This window comes from Triturus cristatus, chromosome 6 (genome assembly GCF_964204655.1).
Source record: "Triturus cristatus chromosome 6, aTriCri1.1, whole genome shotgun sequence".
Lineage (NCBI taxonomy): Eukaryota > Metazoa > Chordata > Amphibia > Caudata > Salamandridae > Triturus > Triturus cristatus.
This window is the reverse complement of record NC_140589.1, coordinates 523,469,773-523,491,983: the sequence shown is the minus strand read 5'-3', so window position 1 is coordinate 523,491,983 and position 22,211 is coordinate 523,469,773. Positions and strand designations below refer to the sequence as shown.

At 45.7% G+C, this 22,211-nt stretch overlaps 1 protein-coding gene across 1 annotated transcript; it reads right to left on the bottom strand.

Annotated features, from left to right (window-relative positions):
• Positions 1-3,428: 3,428 nt before the first annotated feature.
• Positions 3,429-21,696, bottom strand: LOC146817365 (zinc finger BED domain-containing protein 5-like). The gene is made up of 2 exons (XM_085609623.1): positions 20,827-21,696; positions 3,429-3,482 (listed from the first exon to the last, which is right to left on the bottom strand). The coding sequence occupies exons 1-2, from the start codon at positions 21,694-21,696 to the stop codon at positions 3,429-3,431; spliced, it is 924 nt and encodes a 307-aa protein (XP_085465749.1).
• Positions 21,697-22,211: the final 515 nt, after the last annotated feature.

Sequence of the window (22,211 nt, the reverse complement as noted above, 5' to 3'; positions counted from 1 at the left end):
TTCAATTTTTTTTAATTCCTTTTAATCTTGTTTTTAGTGGTTTCACTACTGACAATTTGCACATTTTATCATTTGTATGAGTACCTTATTTATTTATTTTTGGTTGCTGATATTCATTGAGTGAGATATTTTGCTGCTTTAAGGAATTTTATTAATCTGCTGTTTCAATTATGGAATTTACTTTTAACATTGTTGTATTAATATGCTGTGCAATGTTGTCTTTTTCGTCTTTTATGGCCAGTCTGGCTGAATAAAGAATTATGGATGTATGACGTTACAACGCATACATTTACATCGCGGTACACTACATCGCGGTTTTAACAACGCAAGTCGTTACAACGACTTGCGCTAGATGGTGCTCTAGGACAAGGAATAGGACTTAGGAGTAGTATAATTTACTATTCCAACTCCAGTCTACGTACAGTAGGGAAGGTGTTGGATAGTAAATTATACTATTCCTTGTCCTAGAGCGCCATCTAGCGCAAGTCGTTGTAACGACTTGCGTTGTAAAAACCGCGATGTAATGGCATTGCGATGTAATCCCCGCGTTGTAAACGATGTTTCCCAAGAATTATTGATTGATTGAAGATTGTGCTTGAAAAATGGATTCTACACAATCTTTTGGCTTCCTTACAGCTGCCAATATTTCCTTGCTTACACTATGCTACGAGAAAAGTGAAGACTGAACAATATACAGTCATACTTTTGAGAATGAGCCAATCATTTTTTTCCTCAAGTAGGTATCTACTTTGTTGCGTTTTTTTACTCAATGGTGCAGACATCCAACCTCTTGCATGTGGATAGAGGCAATGGAGCTCTCACTGTGGTCAAAGACGGGCCCGTCTGCGCCTGTCCGAGGCCGGATGAGGCTGCACTGGGCCAGGTCCCTTAGCTTCATTTCCTAGTGAGGGACGGTCATTGGAGCAACAATACCTGAACTGTGGTCTGAGAACAGCCAAGAGGCAACACCAAAGGAGTGAGCAGAGAGAGGAGTAAGCCCATTTATTTTCTTTCTTCACTCCTGATTTGGGTTGTGTGTCTGACAGGTCATAATCACCCATATAAGATCCAATAATAACATCATAAGCAATATGGGCTAACGCAGTGTTTTTCAACCTTTTTCAACCAAGGCACACTTGTTTCATGAAAAAAATCACGAGGCACACCACCATTAGAAAATGTTAGAAAATGTTAGAAAATTTTACTCTGTGCCTCTATATTGACTATATATAAAGTAATTCTCTTGAATAGGAATCAAATAAACACAAAGTATTTTATAATTACTTTATTATGAAATAGTTAGTAAGTAAACAGAAATATGAAAAATTATAAAATACTTATTTGATCAGTGCGCAACCTGGGCCTGTTTGGCTGAACACAAATCTGATATTTTGGCTGGAATTGAAGAAAGACACACACGTAGCTCTTCGTCAACAGCTCTCAGTCTCTCTCTGTATTTAGTTTTTATAGCAATCATGCTTGAAAAGCTCATCTCACACAGATATGTAGTGGAAAATGGGAGCAATGTCAAAATAGCTTTGTTTGCCAGAAGGGGGAACTCCTTGGCAGTATCCAACCAAAAACTATCCAAAGGTAGATCAGCAAATCTTAGCTTGAAACCACGATTTTGCCTCAGTTCAGTTAGTTCCTCCTGCTCCTGTAAAGTCATGTCCTTTCCACCAACTGATGCTAAGCTATAAGGGTCCCTAACCCAGTCAAGGCATTCAGTGGAGACTGAAGAGAAATAAAATGACAACCTCTCCTCGAGAGTTTTTAAATGTTTAACTATTATCTCACACAGTGCAGCAGTGTGAACACCTTGCAATTGCTTGGTGAGTGTGAACATTTCAAGATTGCCACTTTCCACGTGTTGATGCCAGAGTTGCACCTTTGAACGGAATCCATTTATTTTATCTGTACTTGTAAGCAGGTTTTCATTTCGGCCTTGCATTCGTGTGTTCAGTTCATTCAGATGATGAAATATATCTGCCAGGTATGCCAGCCTTGCACACCACTCATCACTTGCAAGCAGCTTTGCGTAATCTGCCCTCTCATTTGTCAGAAACACTTTAAGTTCCTCCCGCAGCTCATACACACGAACCAAGACCTTGCCACGCGACAACCACCGGACCTCCGTATGAAACAGCAAGGTTTTATGCTTTGCTCCCATCTCCTCACACAAAGCTGCAAATATGCGACTTTTCAGGGGTCGTGACTTTACAAAGTTTACCATGCGCACAACATCATCCAACACATGAACTAGGTCTGCTGGTAAAGTCTTGGCTACGAGGGCCTCACGGTGTAAAAAACAATGCGTAACAATCACATCTGGATTTCTTTCCTTCACTCTGCTTACAAAGCCTTTGGTGCGCCCGACCATGGCTGCAGCTCCATCGGTGCAGACACTTGTGCAGTTTTCCCACTTAAGACCTCCTTGTTCAAGGTATTCTGATGTGACCCAAAAAATTTCTTCTCCTGTTGTTTTTTCTGGCAATGCCTTGCAAAAAAAGAAGTTTTCTCTAATTGCATCACCATCAACAAAACGCACATTGGCCAAGAGTTGAGCATGTCCACTGATATCAGTAGACTCGTCAAGTTGCAATGCAAATTTCTCACTGATATGGATCTTTTCCAAAACCACACTTTCGATGTCTGCAGACATGTCATTAATACGTCTGGAAATTGTGTTGTCTGAGAGAGGGACTTTGGCTATTTCCTTAGCTGCTTCAGGTCCGAGCATCTCCTCTACAATAGCTTTGCAGGCGGGAAGTATTAATGTCTCTGCCACAGTGTGCGACTTTTTTGACTTGGCTATAAGTTCAGCAACTTGATAGCTAGCTTTAAGAGCTCTTTCATTTACCTTTGTGGTTTTTCTCATTAAAGTTGCCTGTTTCTCCGTGTTTTCACGCAGGCGAACAAAATAGTCCGCATTCTTGTTTTGAAGCGAAGGGTGTTTCGTTTGGAGATGACGTTTAAGTTTGCTTGGGACCATAGCACTGTTAGCTAGCTTTTCACCACTCACCACGCACAGTGGAGTTGGTTTGTTTGCATCTCCGGTGACAGTAAATCCAAATGAAATATAGCTTTCGCTATATTGCCTTGTGCCAGAGAATTTGCTTGAGCTAACCATCTTTGCTTTCTTTTGATCCCCACTCATACTTGGGCTCTCATCTGGCTCCAAATTTTGTTCAGAGTCCAGTTCTTTCCTTTTCAAAAACTTGTCCATCACTGCAGTATCTCACTGTCACTCAGTACTAGGCATACACAAGGACGCTGCACCTGCAAGTTACCTATAAAAGAAATTTAAGATTTGTATCTATAAGGAGCAAATTGTGACTGGATGGTTTCTCAGAGAGAGCCCTTGATGCCAAGTACAAAGCTAACCCAGAGAGTAAACAAGTATTCATAAAAGCTGTAATAAGGTGTTATCACTTAAAATAAAGCAAAAAAGGAGCTAGGATAATCTCTAGGCTTAACCACAGCTAAAAGGGACAAAAGAACATGAAAGTGAACGAAAGTACAAGCCATGGGACCTTTCTCAGTACTTTTCTTTCCCCCTCGTTGGAAGGCAACATTTCCAAAACACACTCCGAATTCAATAATTTTCAGCGCTGTCAGTTAACAGAAGTTAAGAGGGAAGATTGATGTGCTCACGTGCCCTCAAAGTAACTAAGCCCAAGTCAAAGGCACATAATGTGGGCAAACGGTAAGAGGCATTAACAATCAACAGTATGTTGACAATAAGGAAATTAGCAGCCACTTGCTCCAACCACTACAAGGTTACACGCCAACTATACTGGCCTGCTGTAGGTGCCTTTGCTAGCCTTTCACTGAACGGGAAATGCAGCCTAAAGTAGTTATATGCCACGCCATCACCTTGATTGAGTGAGATAATCTCGCATCTTAATAGTTTACTGCCCATCCCCCTGCCTACTCTAAAAGCCGTCAAGAGTGAATGCGGGTTTTGCAACTAGAGTCTCGGCACAGTGCTCACACCCAACAACCAGCTGCCGGCAGCGGGGGCCAGCTCATATCTCCCTTCATACAAGAGGCTGCCTAGGTCTTTATTAAGTACAATGGGCCACTGAAATCCCTGGGTTCAGGCGTCACGCTCTCCCGACCTTTGCACAAAACAGAAACTTTTATGTTGTGTAAATTTCTAAAAGTAAAAAAAAAAACTGAAATAGGCCAAACGATATCATTCTAAATATCAGGTTGCACCTCTTACGCAGCCCCTCTGTACTATTATTAGACTGTTGCAGTGTTTAATACGTGTTTAAATTAAATATACGTTTAACATCCGTAGCGAATGATTGCACCTATGTACAGCAGGGGCTCGGGGATGGTAAGAAGGATTGCTAAGAGAGCGGATGAAAGAAGTTTACAAGAGTCCTACGTCAGAGACTGAGTATGCCTTTCTCACATACTAATAAAATTGCATTCCTCTTGACATTAATAGACAACTGGCACTGTTGGAAACAACGGGCTGTTTGTGCAGCGAGCACATCCGGGCAGGCTTTTGTTGCACAGTTATGCGATTCACATCAATGCCTATCAGCTGACGGTATCATGCCCTCATTTTCATAGAAGGGCTCGCAACTCCCTCCTCGATATAAAGTGATTTATCACCAAGAATCAGTCGTCAGCAATTAAATACACAGATGCAGATAGCCAAGGGTGATAAATGAACTAATGGGAACTTGGGGAGCACTTGCTACTCGTGTTGTCTACTGGCAAAAATCTTTCATTCTTTTGAAATTAGCAACAAAAAATAAGACTTCCAGATTATTCAATGAGGGTGCAAATGAGTGAGACTCACCTCGCGCTGCACCTGCGGCCTGGTCTGGATCCGGATGCGGTCTCTCTGAGTCTGCAGTGCTGAGTCCTGGTCTCCGTCCGTCTCCTCCTGCTCCTGCTCCGGTCCTCCTGGGAGTCCTGGTGACTCGAGTCACGACGTCTTCTTCTCTCCGCCTTCTCTCCGCTGCTGCGCACACTGCGCTCGGGCGGGAAAGAAGTCGGGAGATACTGCTCTGTGATAGGTCCAGGCTGGAGTCTGGACCAATCACAGCCCGGACATCAGAAAGGTGGAGGAGCGCCAATCAAAAACCCCACACCCCCCCATACCCAGGATACAGTCCGGCGCCGCCCGGCCTAGTGGGGGAAAATATGACATTTTAAAAAAAAATCTTTCGATTGCTTCCATTTTCCCACGTTTTCCCACGGCACACCAGGCAACATCTCGCGGCTCACTAGTGTGCCGCGGAACAGTGGTTGAAAAACACTGGGCTAACGGAACGCGGGGGTGCGAAGCCATCGACTGAGCAGCCGGCAAAACGAACTACCATAGACACCTTTTTAGCATGAGCAGGTGGGGCTCTAAACAAAGAAACTAATTTGGCAGAACGGCGTTTGTTGCTCACTAGAAAAGGCCAAACCGGAGATTCACAATTGGTAACATCTACCGAGGGGACAGCTAATATAGGCAGCATTCATGATTCTCATATCGCTGGATGCTCAAGCGAAGTTGTGGGCGAAATATTGACACTAACTGTAGCAGATCGGGGCTCCTCCCCTGATGCCTCAGGACTTCTACCCTTACAAGCCACAAAAACTTCTAATATTGCTTGTAAGCCTGTAGCCAAACATTAAAGGAAGACGCAAATTGATATAACTTTTGTCTCAATATAGGCTGCATATCCACCCATGCTGAAACCTTAAATTACCCAAGACAAGAGGGGTTGCCGAATATATGGATATACAAGAGCCTTTAAGTAAACCTACTAGTAATTGTGACCCAAACATAAACCAATCAACTATAAATAAAGAAACCTATAATACCAATGTGTCTGCTCAAGAGATACTCACCATTAACCTGCCACCTGCTAGCTGCCTGTATGTGGCAGTGTTAGTTAATGTACCCTCCTTGAAGCCTGGTACTATTGAAACAACGGAGTGTTTGAAAAATAAGGTAGTTCACTGGCTAAATTCTAGGCACTTATTCAGTCCAAATAGAGCACAGGAAATTCTGTTTACCAGAAGAGTGGGGTGGATTGACCCATTGGTAAAAGATTTGTCTGGTGATTGTATAATAATTTATTTTAGTAGTCCAAGAACAGCTGGCAGTATCCATAAAGCGATCAGGGCGCTAAATATAGATAGACAGACTATGGGTATACTGCCTCTAGGGTATTTCTACCGCCATTTGAGCGGACGGGAGCAGCATCAAAGGGGTGTACCCAATAGTCAGTGATGGAGGAACACTACAAGTTCATTCCCACAACATGTTATGGATTTTGCTGCCCCCAATAGATACGAAACGCTGAGTAGACTAGACGATAATGATTGACTCAACAAAGCCCATGTTGAGGACCCAAAGAGCTATCAGAAAGGGTTTCCCATTTTGTTTTACATAGATAGCCAGCCAAATAAACCAGGGCCCAGGGCTGGCACACACACAATAGAGGCCTCCTCCATGGGTGGGTGGGTGGAAACTAAGGCATCCAAGGCAGTGGAGGTATGCGAGGTACCTGATAAGGATCCCCTCAGAGTCAGTGCAATAGATACTGGGCTGATTCGCAACCTGGAATGTGAATGGTTGATAAATAAGTTTGGGAATATTGACTGGGTCAATTTCATATCCAGTTATGATATTTTATGCCTACAGGAAACCTGGTGCATAAAGCCAGTAAATACTGACAGATATTCCTCCTATTTTTTACCAGTCGTTGGTTCACACGCAGGTCGAGCAAAAGGGGGTCTACAGACACTTATTTCTAATAAGATTTCTGTAAGGGTTAAAAAAGTTACATTAGTGGAACCTCATGCACAGATCTTATGGCTAAGTAAAAAGAGAGGGAAAGATCTTATTTTAGTTAACTTTTATGATAACATTTTTGATTCGACACATATTAACGTGGTAACAGCCCTTGACCGGGCACTGGAAATATTTTTAGCTTCAATTAGCACTGATTTTGTTCTGCTGTCAGCAGGAGATTTTAATGTACAGGCATGTGATACGCCCAATATTCAGGTATACAGCCCCACCCATTGTGAGGGGGAGGAAACTGATCATTTTCGCCATAACGTGTACAGAAAAGCTCTAAACCGGATGATATGTAAATGTAAATGTAAATGTCCAGTATTTGTAAAGCGTGAACAATTACCCGAAGGTGTCAAGGCGATGGGGCCCTTGGGAAGATTAAGCGAGCTATTGCCCAGAGTCACATGGTGCTGATCTCCACTTACTTAGAGGAGGCTGTAGACACAATGGGGCAATATTTCCAACTTTTAAAGGGAGAAATATGGAATCTATAATTAATCATGTATTAGTGTCTACCTCGGATATACAAAGGTGTGGCAACCCTATCATTGTTCCCTCTATTTCAAGTGATCACAATTTACTCTCCCTAGCCTTTCTTTTTTGGCGCTCCAGGAGCGAAGTATTTGATTTAGCTGGCCATATCGCTCCTTTTAGGACTAATGGTATCAAATGGTATAAATTGGACAGGTGTTGAGCCAAGTAAGATACTACAGCAAATAATAACACACAATCAGTGATAAATAGATTATTGCCTCCAGGATGAGATCTCACCAAATACAGTAATTAGACATTTTAATTGTATTACCACGCTTATTAAATCACTTTTAACTAGGCAGATTGATAAAATACCTAAAAATAAAAAGGGGTGGTTCGACAGTACCTGCATCAAAGCATTACAGGTGCTAAAGTATGCAATGTCCAAAACACCACAAGACACACTGGCGATTAAATCCCTACGACAAGAGTATAAAATAGCCTTAGCAGCCCGTAAAAAGGAATTACAGTAAAAAGCATGGGAAAATTTGATCATTTTCTCAGAAACAAGGAATAATAAACTTTTCTGGGATACTGTAAATGCTCCAGTTCTAAAGACTGATGAAATCCCAGATTTTTGTTCCTTTATCCCGGCAGATAAATGGGTGACACATTTTACTTGATTTTTTAGCAATAATGAGGAGAAGTCGGGGGGACCAGAACAGGAGCCCCATGAAGGGAGGTCCTACGCCCTGGATATTACCTGTGAAGAAGTTCTCCAGGCCATCCAGGAGAGTGCGGGGGAATGGGCACCAGGTCCTGATATTGTCCGAGTTGATGTTTTTGAATCTGAACCTAACTTAAGGGGACCTATTTTACTAAGAGTGTTTAACTAAGCCGTAAAGGACGCAAAACCACAAACATTGGACAAGTCTCTTATTGTCCCAATACATAACAAATGGGACAAAACCGACCCCCCAAAAAACTATCGCTTAATTTCCCTCCTAGATTTCTCCCTAAAAGTCATGAGTAGGGTTTTACTAAAAAGACTGGAGGAATGGGCTGAGCAGTACTCTGTCTTAATGCCTGTGCAATATAGGTTTAGAAAATGCCTGGGACAATTGAACATTGCCTTAATTTGGAGCTAATCATCAGTAAATACACTAGGGGAAAGACAGGTACTATATATTTATGCTTTGCCGAGTAGTGCTTTTGATTTAGTTGATCACAATTTACTTTGGTAAACTCTGACCTTCCAGGGAGCCCCTAGGGCGATTATTGGCTTCCTTTCTCACCTATATGAAACATTAACTAGTCAGGACAGTTTTGGTCCCCAGGCCGAATGCTCACCCAAATTTAAAATAGAACGGGGTATACGACAAGGATGTGTGTTAGCACCAATTTTATTCTATATTAGCGCTGACCTAATGACGCCATGTGATACTGTTAACTCTCTACCAACTCCCAAAAATCTTTACAAACATCTCTGTCATATCCTCTGATGCCTTTACTGTGAAAGATATTATCTATCTCCCCGTTTACTCACCTACAAACCTACTACTTCACTCCTAACATGAAGAAGCATAGAACAGACAACAGAATACTCATAGTTAGTCTTATTGAAAATGCAATGCTTTTCATAGGTGAGAAAGCAAGAGGAAGGTTATTTGGAATGCCAAAAAGTACTAAATACAGTTAGTCACTCAAATGAAATCGGTCGAGTTATTAGGTGTATTTACTGATTTTTTCCAAGTAGGATTTTGTGATAAGCAGATTTCAATATTATGAGATATATGCACGATGATTTTGTTATGATACTGTTTCTATTAATTGCTCTTGCTTGTTTTCACTTTCGTAAAACAATTATATTTTCATATGAAGCATTAAAAGAAATGAGCAGTGGAAGGAGGCCAAACCACAAACCAATCAAAATGGATTATATTAGATGTTCGTTTTACAAACTTAGTCAACTGTTAACATTTATAATGAGGATAAAAAAGAAGATTCCCAAAAAATCAGTGTACAGGTCTTGCTGGTCTTCAAGAATGTGCCAGCAAGGAACTTTTACCTGCAAGGGAGACACTTTGTATTGCTGAAGCAAAAGACACACAGATAATGGATGGAATGCAGAGCAAATCAAACATTCACCCCTAGTCAAGAGACCTGGGTTAAATCCATTGCTCTTTTGCTCAACATGCCACCCCAGTTTAGACCCGACCATATGCAAATCAGTCTTGACCCTCATGAGAACAGTACAGCCGAACTGCTAAGCCAGGTCCTCCCTGGACCAGAAACAAGCTTCCTGGGACCGGTTTCGGGGCATCACCCCTCATCAGCCAAGCTAGCTTGAATCCATTGGCACAGGGAGCCCGGGACCCTCATCTGGGCATATCCGGTGCAATTAGGACGAGAAAGCAAAAGACACACAGATGATGGACGGAATGCAGAGCAAGTTAAACACTAGAGTCAAGCTATCCTGGCTGTTGAGAGGTGAGACCCCAAAACTGGTCCTAGGATGCTTGTTTCCAGTCCAGGGTGGACCTCACCTGGCAGTTCGCACTAGACTGTTTCCACTGGACGCAGGGTCAAGACTGACTTGCATATGGCTGGGTTCAAACTGGAATGACGTGGTGAGCAAAAAAAACGGTGGATTTAGGCCCAGATCTCTGTACTGGGGTGAATGTATGACATTGTTCTGCATTCTGTCCATCAATTGTTCTTTTTGAATTTGTCACGCAAAGTGGGACGGGTATGCCCAGATGTGGGTCCCGTGCTCTCCATGCCACTGGAGTAAAGCTATCCTGGCTGATGAGGGGTGAAACCCCAAAACCGGTCCTAAGATGCTTGTTTCCATTCCAGGGAGGACCTGGCCTGGCACTTCTGGCTAGACTGTTCCCATTGGGTGCAGGGTCAAGACTGATTTGCACATGGCTGGGTTCAAACTGGTATGTGGAGCAAAAAAAACCGATAGTTTTAGTTCCAGATCTCTGTACTGGGGTGAATGTATGACATTGTAAAGCATTCTGTCCATCAATTGTTCTTTTTGTGTATTGCTGAAGCAGCATTCACACAAATAATAAGGAGGCTGTTGTAAAAGGAACTGTTATAGGAGGAGATGTGGTCTACCATCACAATATACCACCTTTGAAACCTGGGGACCCTAGTTTGAATCCCAGCTTCAACACTAGACTCCACACTCTGTGAATTTGACCAAATTACATGTAATCTCCATCTGATGTACATGACCTATGCTCCGGATCCCTCATACAATATAAAGTGCTCTGTTGTTTCATAGCTAGGTTTGCGCTGTATTAGTACCAATACTTACAATTCAGCGGTATCAAATACTGCATCTGTCATGCAGCTATTCATTGGTGATAGTTAATCTTGGTGCTATTGTGGGTCAAACAAAAACTCTGATTTGACCTAATGCTAGTGAGAACTACTGAAAAATTCTTAGAGGTCAGCCAATCAGTTCTCATTTAAATATTTACAACACCTGTATAAACAGTAAACTTTGAAAGGCACACCAGTTGGTTTGGCACGTAAGACAATCCTGCGTTAAATAATCGTATCCATTTCAACCAAAACACTTCCAGCTGCAGGTCGAATGCTTGCAGAATACATTTATTTGTCTTTATAATCAGCACATTTACATGAGGCTTACTTCAAAGTGCCTATTTCAACAAATGTTGATAATCGGTAAATTTCAGGAAGCTTTCTGCTACCCTTGTCACAAACACTGTTCCTATTCAGCAAATAACATTACGATTCGTGCAAACTGAAATACCAGAATGGGACTTTGCTGTGCGTTGTATGCTAGATATCTTGGACCAATTTAGTAGTGAAGTAGAAGGAAAAGTTCCCTTTAAAAGAAGATCAATTATTATTTGAAATAAATTGTAGAAGCACAGAATTTGCAATTATATTAAACTATATCAGCTACCTTATCATTGAATATTTAAAAAACGGAATAGAATAAATTGGGTATAGCATGGTGGTAGCAAAGACAATACTTTTTTTTCTGTATCAGCCATTATGTTCAAGGCATATTTTTAACAACAAATCTCAATGTTTTACCACAGTGTCATTTTAAGGATTTTTGGGGCCCTGGGCAAAACATATTTTTGGGCCCTGTTAGGAATAACTTTGAAATGTATTTCCCATTTTCTTCTAATTTAAGCCTGCGAGTTGTCAAACAATATTGAAATATACGTAATATTTTCAAAAGTCCGGGTCAAACAAGAACAGCCAAATGTTGTCTTGGCTAGTGCCCCAAAGTCATTTAGATGAGTTGTGGTAGAGATAGAGTATGAGGCAAAGATAAGCAGACTACTCCTGGACGTAGATTGCGTAGTAGCGCTACGCGTAGCTACGCAAAGTGAACGTCCCACTCCTCGAGCTACGCGAACTATGCGAGCTGCGTAGTAAATGCTGTTTGCACTGATTGCACAGTGCCGGATGCTTGTCCGCACTGTGCAATTATTGCAAACGGCTTCTTGCACAGTGCAAGCTGTCATTTTCTGCTGCTCGAGTAGATTTGTACTCGAGTGGCAGTTTTTTCAACGCGGACTGGTAGTTTCTCATCGTGAGCAGTCGCGAACATACGCGACCACTCTCAATGAGAAACCTGACTTCCCCGCTTTGAGAATCTCGGCGGGAGGTTTATTTTCCACGCTCTTGATCTTGCTGATCGCGAACGAGGAAAAAGTCTCCCCGGGATGTCATTTTGCTCGCTCGCGGTCAGCAACTTGATGTTGAGGACCACGAGCAAGCAAAAAGTGCCCGCCACTCATTTTTGCACTGTGCTACGTGCAATTCACGTAGCGCGTAGTTGCGCAAACTACGAGAGCGTAGCGTAGTCCTATGCCCAGGGTGTAAAGCAGACAGAGCTAAGAGGTTGAGATAGAAAAATAGAGAAGAAAGAGGAAAAATCTCCTTCCCAGGGGGACCATTGAGAGATGGAGCGCCGGGCAATTGCCCATTTTGCCTATGACTTAAAACGTCTCTCTGTTACCACAACAAATTAACAGCATGCTCCTTCTAGGCACCACAATCAAACTTTCTTCAGTTGTCTTATGAACCTAAGTATGAACACAATCAATTAGAAGAATTGTATTTGGTTTATGATTTTAAGAAAAGAAAGACGTATTCAGCCATGTCACATTATATTTCTAAGTCTCTATATGAATGCACGTCTGGCTTGGCACAAACATGGAGCTATGATGAGCACTCTATCAGTGCATTTTTTGAGAGCCTCCTTAAAGTTTTTTTTGCCTGGCTTGACAGGACAGCTTTCTCAAAACCCTATGTGATCAACAGAAAACATTTTTTTTCGAATTAGTACTGTGAGAGGGGCTTTGGCTCTACTCATATTTTATATTACTATGAACACAGCATTTGATTAGGTAGAAGTTGTGTGTTTCCACTAAAAATATTTTTAGTGTTCAAAATAGGTTTATTACATGTTGACTAAAGACAAGAAAATCATACAAAAAAGAGCTCTGATAAGGTACAAATAAATATACATTAAAACATTATGTGAACAAATAAACACTATGGTGCCGATTCGGATCCTGGAAAAATTTCCCCCGTCCGATTCGAATCTGGACTTTTTTCCGTCCGAATCGTACAAGTAGCGTACAAACTGCCAAGTACGATTCGCATGGGAAAAACTCCATGCGGATCACATCGGGAACATTTCCCCACACGTCCTCAGGTCGGAAATTGTGTCCGACACATCCCCGGACGATTTACCGTACGATTCGGAAAAATGAAGTCCGACCGCGCAAGTACGATCACTCCCGTCCTTTCGATTTCACAACTGTATGGAAATAACACCGTACGGACCGAACTCCCATAGCAAGCTTGGAGACACGTGCCCGGACACGCGCTGAACACCCCACCACAGACCCCGCATGTACGCGCAAAACGCCCCCCGGCCGCGGATGTACGCACCGAACTCCCAACAGTGTATGCATGGAGCGTACCCCCACCCATGTATGCATGGAGCGTACCGACTCCCCACCCATGTATGTACAGACCGTACCCCCACCCGTGTATGTACAGACCGTACCCCCACCCCACCCGTGTATGTACGGACCTTACCCCCACCCCACCCGTGTATGTACGGACCGTCCCCCCACCCATGTATGCATGGAGCGTACCAACTCCCCACCCGTGTATGTATGGACTGTACCCCCACCCCACCCGTGTATGTACGGACCGTACCCCCACCCCACCCGTGTAAGTACGGACCGTACCCCCACCCGTGTATGCATGCAGCGTACCAACTCCCCACCCGTGTATGTATGGACCGTACCCCCAACCGGGTATGCATGCAGCGTACCAACTCCCCATCCGTGTATGTACGGAGTGCACCCCCACCCGTGTATGCATGGAGCGTACCAACTCCCCACCCGTGTATGTACGGACCGTACCCCCACCCCACCCGTGTATGTACGCACCGTACCCCCACCCCACCCGTGTATGTACGGACCGTACCCCCACCCGTGTATGCATGGAGCGTACCAACTCCCCACCCATGTATGTACGGACTGTACCCCCACCCCACCCGTGTATGTACGGACCGTACCCCCACCCCACCAGTGTATGTACGGACCGTACCCCCACCCCACCAGTGTATGTACGGACTGTACCCCCACCCGTGTATGCATGGAGCGTACCAACTCCCCACCCGTGTATGTACGGACCCTACACCCAGCCCCCCATGTATGTACGGTGCGAAACACCACCACCGATGGACGGTGCGGACCAACACCCTGCCCGTGTTCGTCCGCACCCTACCCCAGGCCCACACACCAGCACCCTCACACAACATCGGGCATGTATGAGTCGTACTAAGCCATAGCAAAGGACAGCACTGTACAACAACATGGCCCATGTACGCACCGTACAGACGCTAAAAACCCTCCTACTGAACCAGGACAAACCAAAAAAACACAAGGAGAGTCAATTTGAGGCACACAAGACCACAAAATATATCCAACAAGGCCAAATACATCCTATACACTGACCTGCAACTGAAAAACAGATAAACAGAGGCCCAAACCACTACCACTCCTTATAACACACCCACCCAAAGTTCAAACACAGCCACACCCACAAATGGACCAATAAAAAGGCCCAACACACACAAACCATGATCCTTTGCAACAGATCCACTGCTGCCAGACCCCAAGGACAACGCACTGCACCATACTCCAACCATCAATACACCTTACACTTGCACTCCTTCACACAACCACCATCACAAACACACCCTCATCACATTCACACACACACACCTGCACACCCACAACCATCCACACCCACACCCATCCACACCCCCACCCCCACCCCCACAACCATCCACACCCACACCCCACACCATGCCCAAGAATCCAAAGTTCACAAAGGACGAGCTGGAGGCCCTTGTTGACGAAATCATCAGAGTCGAGCCACAGCTCTTTGGAACATTGGTGAGACGGACCAGCATATCAGAAAAATCTGCCATGTGGGAGAGGATAGTCAATTCCGTGAATGCTGTTGGGGCCACCAGAAGGACCAGGCATGAGTGCCAAGCCAGGTGGTACGATCTGCGGAGGACGGTCCGCCGCAAAATGACGGACGAGCACAACCAGGCCAACATCACTGGAGGAGGGCCAGCCCGCAGACCGGTACACTACCATCCCTGGGAGGAGAAGGTGATGGCCACGCTGCCGCCGTTGGGAGTAGACGGACTAGAAGGAGTCCAAGAGCTTGGTGAGTACACAAACAACTCACCTCACATGGGGGGAACGCCATATACAACCCAAATACCAATCATGCACGCAACCCCCCCAAAGCCAGCACCGGACACAACCACACTCCAAAAACACACACATGCCACTAGTGCCTCCGTGCCCCATGCCCCTAGCAAGGCCATGCCAAGTCACAGGCCACACAAAACACCAACACAAGACAGGATGTCCCTGATGCCGGGAGGGTTGGCCTCAAAACTAACATAGAGCAACTCTGAAGCACACAACAATGCCCTCAGCCCATATGGCTTAGGGCACAGCCATACAAACAGTGTGTCCCCACACAGTACTGTGTTGCCTGCTAATGGTGGCCGCGTTGCAGGACGACATGGGTATGAAGGCACAATTTGCACATAACAGCAGCCAATGAAGACGCAGCACACTGAAAGAGTGTCAGCACACACCGCCACAGCAGCAGGGCAGACTCAGACACTCCGCCCAATGGGTGCCGGCAGAGAAGAAACAAACCCACATGAACAAGCCAATGGCCTTTGCAAGACCTGCAAACTGTGTGTGCCCAGGAAGCTGGGCTGAGGTGACAGAGGGTGACACACAGAGGGAGGGAGAGGGGCAGAGAGAGGGACAGAGACAGAGGTGGACACAGGGAGACAGACAGAGGGAGGGAGGAGGCTGACAGAGGGAGGGAGAAGGGGAGACAGAGGGAGATGCACAGAGGGAGGAGTCTGACAGAGGGAGGGAGAAAGGGAGATAGAGGGAGATGGACAGAGGGAGGAGGCTGATGGAGGGAGGGAGAAAGGGAGATAGAGGGAGACGGACAGAGGGAGGAGGCTGACAGAGGGAGGGAGAAAGGGAGACGGACAGAGGGAGGAGGCTGATAGAGGGAGGGAGATAGAGGGAGACGGACAGAGGGAGGAGGCTGAGAGAGGGAGGGAGAAAGGGTGACGGACAGAGGGAGGAGGCTGACAGAGGGAGGGAGAAAGGGAGACAGAGGGAGACGCACAGAGGGAGGAGGCTGACAGAGGAAGGGAGAAAGGGAGATAGAGGGAGACGGATAGAGGGAGGAGGCTGAGAGAGGGAGGGAGAAAGGGAGACGGACAGAGGGAGGAGGCTGACAGAGGGAGGGAGAAAGGGAGACAGAGGGAGACGCACAGAGGGAGGAGGCTGAGAGAGGGAGGGAGAAAGGGAGACGGGCAGAGGGAGGAGGCTGACGGAGGGAGAAAGGGAGACAGAGGGAGACCAAATCACCCTTGGGTGGTGTGGCCATGTCCGCTCGTCAGCAGGTGGACTGTGTGCATGTAGACAAGGTTTGGCAGTGCGTGAACCCCCCCTTCAACCTTTGATAAACACTAGGCCATGTGTCAATCTGTGCACGAGTACATCCGTGCTGCAGGCTCAAACAGAACCTTACACCCAGTATACCTACCCACTGTGTTCGTCAGAACCCTGTCTCAAATTTTTAAGTTACCTACCTGCATTCTCAAATAGCATGGAAAAAACAACATTTGGCCACATACAGTGCAACACGTAAGGCGGCTCTGCATGGCTTCCTACGCCCGCTCACTACACTGCTGACTGCGTTCCCAAAAGATGCATCAACTAAGATTGTGTCACACATAGGTAAAGTGTCGAAAGCTGTGGCCAAGGGACATACCCATGCACAAGTGCACTGTGTGAGGAATGCTAGCCAAATCCAACCACCCAGAGGAACTGTGCCAAATCAAAAAAGAATGAAACATGGATGTCGCATGTAACACAATTAACACTGTCTCTCTCACACACAGGTCACGTCATCGATCTCCCCCCAACACTGGGTGGGAAGACTCACTGGACCAGGCTCTGCGTGAAGAGGACCCCACCGGCAGCGACGACTCTCACCACTCCGTGGATGACCCAGACCAACCTAGCCCCTCTGGTGTCCAACCACCTGCAGCACCTGCGTCAGGTACAACTGTGCCAACCACCACCCCCATTCCTGCCACATCCCAGGAGACACCCAGGAGCCCTGCCCGCACACAACAACACAGCCAGTCTGTCCAGGAGGGACAAGGTTCTCTGGGCACCCAGGAGGAGGCAGGCGACACCGCAAATGCCATCCCTCAGGGGTCCCGGAGACCCGATGTGCCCACAAAGGCAGGCCAGGCGCAAGTGGGCAGGGGTGGTGGGAGTGGAGGACGGCGGAGGCACGAACCTGACCAGTTGGCTCAGGACCCGGCTATGGCACACGTCAGAAACATCCTGGACGCATACCAGCGTGACTCCAGAGTCATCGCCCAGGTAGTGGGGACCCTCAATGAGATGAAGACCCTGCAGGTTAAGCATCATGCCAGGATGGAGGCAAGACTGGCAGAGCTCCTGGCGGTGCACAGGGACGCGAGCCAATCCCTCCGTCAGATTGCCCAAAGCCTGGAAAACCCTCCCTGTGCCACCAGGCGTAGAGCAGCACCAGAAACAGGGAGGGAGGAGGAGGAGGATTCATCTGGCGGAGCGTCCCTTGCATCGTCAAGGCATGCTTCTGAGGGTCCCCGCAGGAAGGTGGGTCATCCACGAAAAAGACCGTGAGAGTCAGCGGAACATCACCATCTCCCAGGTCACCTGGCCTGGCACCTGGCCCTCTGGCCCAACAGCAGCACAGCAGCAAAGGACATTCTCTGCCACATGGCCTTGCTGGTCACTGTCTGACCAATGCTGACAAAGACTGTGGCACAGACTCTGATGACTTTCAATGGCAAGGACACCAACTCCCCCTGTGAACTTTGGATTCTACACTCCCGCCAAGCACCTCTTGTCACCTCCCAAACACGTACCCCAGCACTAATAAAATTCATCACAATCACAAGATGATGCCGTCATTTAGCATTATTCCACTACATGTGTATGTTGTAAAGTCAAACCATGCCTGATTTCTGAAGTAACTCCAAACATCCATACCCTGGGGTCTGAGTCTGGCACAGGACACACATGGGTCACAATGTACCATCCAAGACAGACATGGAGCACCATACTCACCCGTGATGAGCCCAACCAGCTGAGGGGGTGCCCGCACAACTGTGCCTACAGACCTATTTAGAAGAGCCACAATCATGCGCAGAGGTCAGGGATCATGTGGAGTGTCCTGGGGTGGGAGTCCCAGGTATGTGTAGACACATGGTAGAACCATGTCCTGCATGCTTGAGTCAGGTGGATGTGGAGGATGGTGGGCCAGCCAAGGTTGGATGCATGGAGATGGCACAATTGGGTGTTGGATCACAGTGCCAAAAGGTTGTGTTGTGGTTGTGGGCTGCATCCTGAGTGTGTGCGTGGATTGAGAAGGTCATCCTGCAGCTGGCAGTGATCCACTCCCCCCATCTCTGTTAGACGTCGATGTGGCCTGGTCGCCGGATGTAGTAGTAGAGCTGTGCAGATGCACCCTGGATGTGGACAAGTATCATGGGATTTCTAACGCACATGTCCGTAGAGTGCAGGGTAGGATTAGACACGGATGTTGTAGTTGACCTGGGGGATGGTCTCCCTCTTGCCTTGAGGTGGATGGAACTGGGGATCTTGTACATAATGCAGAGTGTGCTGCCGCATGAGGCACAGATGCTGCTGATCAGCATAGCACATGTCAGCAAGCAATCCATGATGAACACCAGCTCGTTTGCGTGGACACTGGGTGCCCTTGCTGCAGGGCCTGCAGCAGCATGCGCCATGTCAAGGAAACAATGCCACAAGTAGCACACAAAGACAAGGATCTCAGGAAGGAACTATGCAAAAGGTGTATGTCAAGGAAGGAATGTCTGGTTCAACATGGCACACACACACACAATGGATTCACATACAGCACAGTGGCCGTCGTGGAGACTGACATGCCACAATACCTACACAGCCATGGACATCATGCACAATACAGAATCTAATCCCTGAAAAAAAGCATCTTGCTACTCTACACATAGACTCATATGCACCATCTCTGAGAACAATGCCAGACATGCCGCATGCACAGTGGCAACAGACCACCATTGACAGAGATGAGGCACCTTGGAGGCAGAGGGACACCTTTATTACTCATGTGTGTCGGAATGCTAATGCAACTCTGTCAACACATACACAGGTCATGTGGATGGACACGTGGGACCAACACTGGCACCCCCCTTACCACCACAGATGCTGGAAATCCATGGCACTGGCACACAAGTGACGGGTTACAGCTAAACACCCCCTGCTGCTCACGGAGAGCCTGCTATACACCATTGAGCCCCTAATGGGGAATTCACACACCATGTCAACCCGGTGCAACCCGTATGTTTCCGAGGCCAGTGTTACACACATTGATGGCTCCATCACAATCCCATTACAGATGACTGTCACCAAGTCTGACCATCAATTCAGGTGAATTCTGCTCCTGGTCATGTGCCCCATGGTGATTCTACATGTATGTAAAGTATCCAAACATGAACAGGAGCAGTGCACACACATTCAAAACAAATACCACTCCCAAAAAGCCGTGCTGCATCCCTTACCCCAGTGTTTTTCAACCTTTTTCAACCAAGGCACACTTGTTTCATGAAAAAAATCACGAGGCACACCACCATTAGAAAATGTTAGAAAATGTTAGAAAATGTTAGAAAATTTAACTCTGTGCCTCTATATTGACTGTATATAAAGTAATTCTCTTGAATAGGAATCAAATAAACACAAAGAAAGTATTTTATAATTACTTTATTATGAAATAGTTAGTAAGTAAACAGAAATATGAAAAATTATAAAATACTTATTTGATCAGTGCGCAACCTGGGCCTGTTTGGCTGAACACAAATCTGATATTCTGGCTGGAATTGAAGAAAGACACACACGTAGCTCTTCGTCAACAGCTCTCAGTCTCTCTCTGTATTTAGTTTTTATAGCAATCATGCTTGAAAAGCTCATCTCACACAGATATGTAGTGGAAAATGGGAGCAATGTCAAAATAGCTTTGTTTGCCAGAAGGGGGAACTCCTTGGCAGTATCCAACCAAAAACTATCCAAAGGTAGATCAGCAAATCTTAGCTTGAAACCACGATTTTGCCTCAGTTCAGTTAGTTCCTCCTGCTCCTGTAAAGTCATGTCCTTTCCACCAACTGATGCTGAGCTATAAGGGTCCCTAACCCAGTCAAGGCATTCAGTGGAGACTGAAGAGAAATAAAATGACAACCTCTCCTCGAGAGTTTTTAAATGTTTAACTATTATCTCACACAGTGCAGCAGTGTGAACACCTTGCCATTGCTTGGTGAGTGTGAACATTTCAAGATTGCCACTTTCCACGTGTTGATGCCAGAGTTGCACCTTTGAACGGAATCCATTTATTTTATATGTACTTGTAAGCAGGTTTTCATTTCGGCCTTGCATTCGTGTGTTCAGTTCATTCAGATGATGAAATATATCTGCCAGGTATGCCAGCCTTGCACACCACTCATCACTTGCAAGCAGCTTTGCGTAATCTGCCCTCTCATTTGTCAGAAACACTTTAAGTTCCTCCCGCAGCTCATACACATGAACCAAGACCTTGCCACGCGACAACCACCGGACCTCCGTATGAAACAGCAAGGTTTTATGCTTCGCTCCCATCTCCTCACACAAACCTGCAAATATGCGACTTTTCAGGGGTCGTGACTTTACAAAGTTTACCATGCGCACAACATCATCCAACACATGAACTAGGTCTGCTGGTAAAGTCTTGGCTACGAGGGCCTCACGGTGTAAAAAACAATGCGTAACAATCACATCTGGATTTCTTTCCTTCACTCTGCTTACAAAGCCTTTGGTGCGCCCGACCATGGCTGCAGCTCCATCGGTGCAGACACTTGTGCAGTTTTCCCACTTAAGTCCTCCTTGTTCAAGGTATTCTGATGTGACCCGAAAAATTTCTTCTCCTGTTGTTTTTTCTGGCAATGCCTTGCAAAAAAAGAAGTTTTCTCTAATTGCATCACCATCAACAAAACGCACATTGGCCAAGAGTTGAGCATGTCCACTGATATCAGTAGACTCGTCAAGTTGCAATGCAAATTTCTCACTGATACGGATCTTTTCCAAAACCACACTTTCGATGTCTGCAGACATGTCATTAATACGTCTGGAAATTGTGTTGTCTGAGAGAGGGACTTTGGCTATTTCCTTAGCTGCTTCAGGTCCGAGCATCTCCTCTACAATAGCTTTGCAGGCGGGAAGTATTAATGTCTCTGCCACAGTGTGCGACTTTTTTGACTTGGCTATAAGTTCAGCAACTTGATAGCTAGCTTTAAGAGCTCTTTCATTTACCTTTGTGGTTTTTCTCATGAAAGTTGCCTGTTTCTCCGTGTTTTCACGCAGGCGAACAAAATAGTCCGCATTCTTGTTTTGAAGCGAAGGGTGTTTCGTTTGGAGATGGCGTTTAAGTTTGCTTGGGACCATAGCACTGTTAGCTAGCTTTTCACCACACACCACGCACAGTGGAGTTGGTTTGTTTGCATCTCCGGTGACAGTAAATCCAAATGAAATATAGCTTTTGCTATATTGCCTTGTGCCAGAGAATTTGCTTGAGCTAACCATCTTTGCTTTCTTTTGATCCCCACTCATACTTGGGCTCTCATCTGGCTCCAAATTTTGTTCAGAGTCCAGTTCTTTCCTTTTCAAAAACTTGTCCATCACTGCAGTATCTCACTGTCACTCAGTACTAGGCATACACAAGGACGCTGCACCTGCAAGTTACCTATAAAAGAAATTTAAGATTTGTATCTATAAGGAGCAAATTGTGACTGGATGGTTTCTCAGAGAGAGCCCTTGATGCCAAGTACAAAGCTAACCCAGAGAGTAAACAAGTATTCATAAAAGCTGTAATAAGGTGTTATCACTTAAAATAAAGCAAAAAAGGAGCTAGGATAATCTCTAGGCTTAACCACAGCTAAAAGGGACAAAAGAACATGAAAGTGAACGAAAGTACAAGCCATGGGACCTTTCTCAGTACTTTTCTTTCCCCCTCGTTGGAAGGCAACATTTCCAAAACACACTCCGAATTCAATAATTTTCAGCGCTGTCAGTTAACAGAAGTTAAGAGGGAAGATTGATGTGCTCACGTGCCCTCAAAGTAACTAAGCCCAAGTCAAAGGCACATAATGTGGGCAAACGGTAAGAGGCATTAACAATCAACAGTATGTTGACAA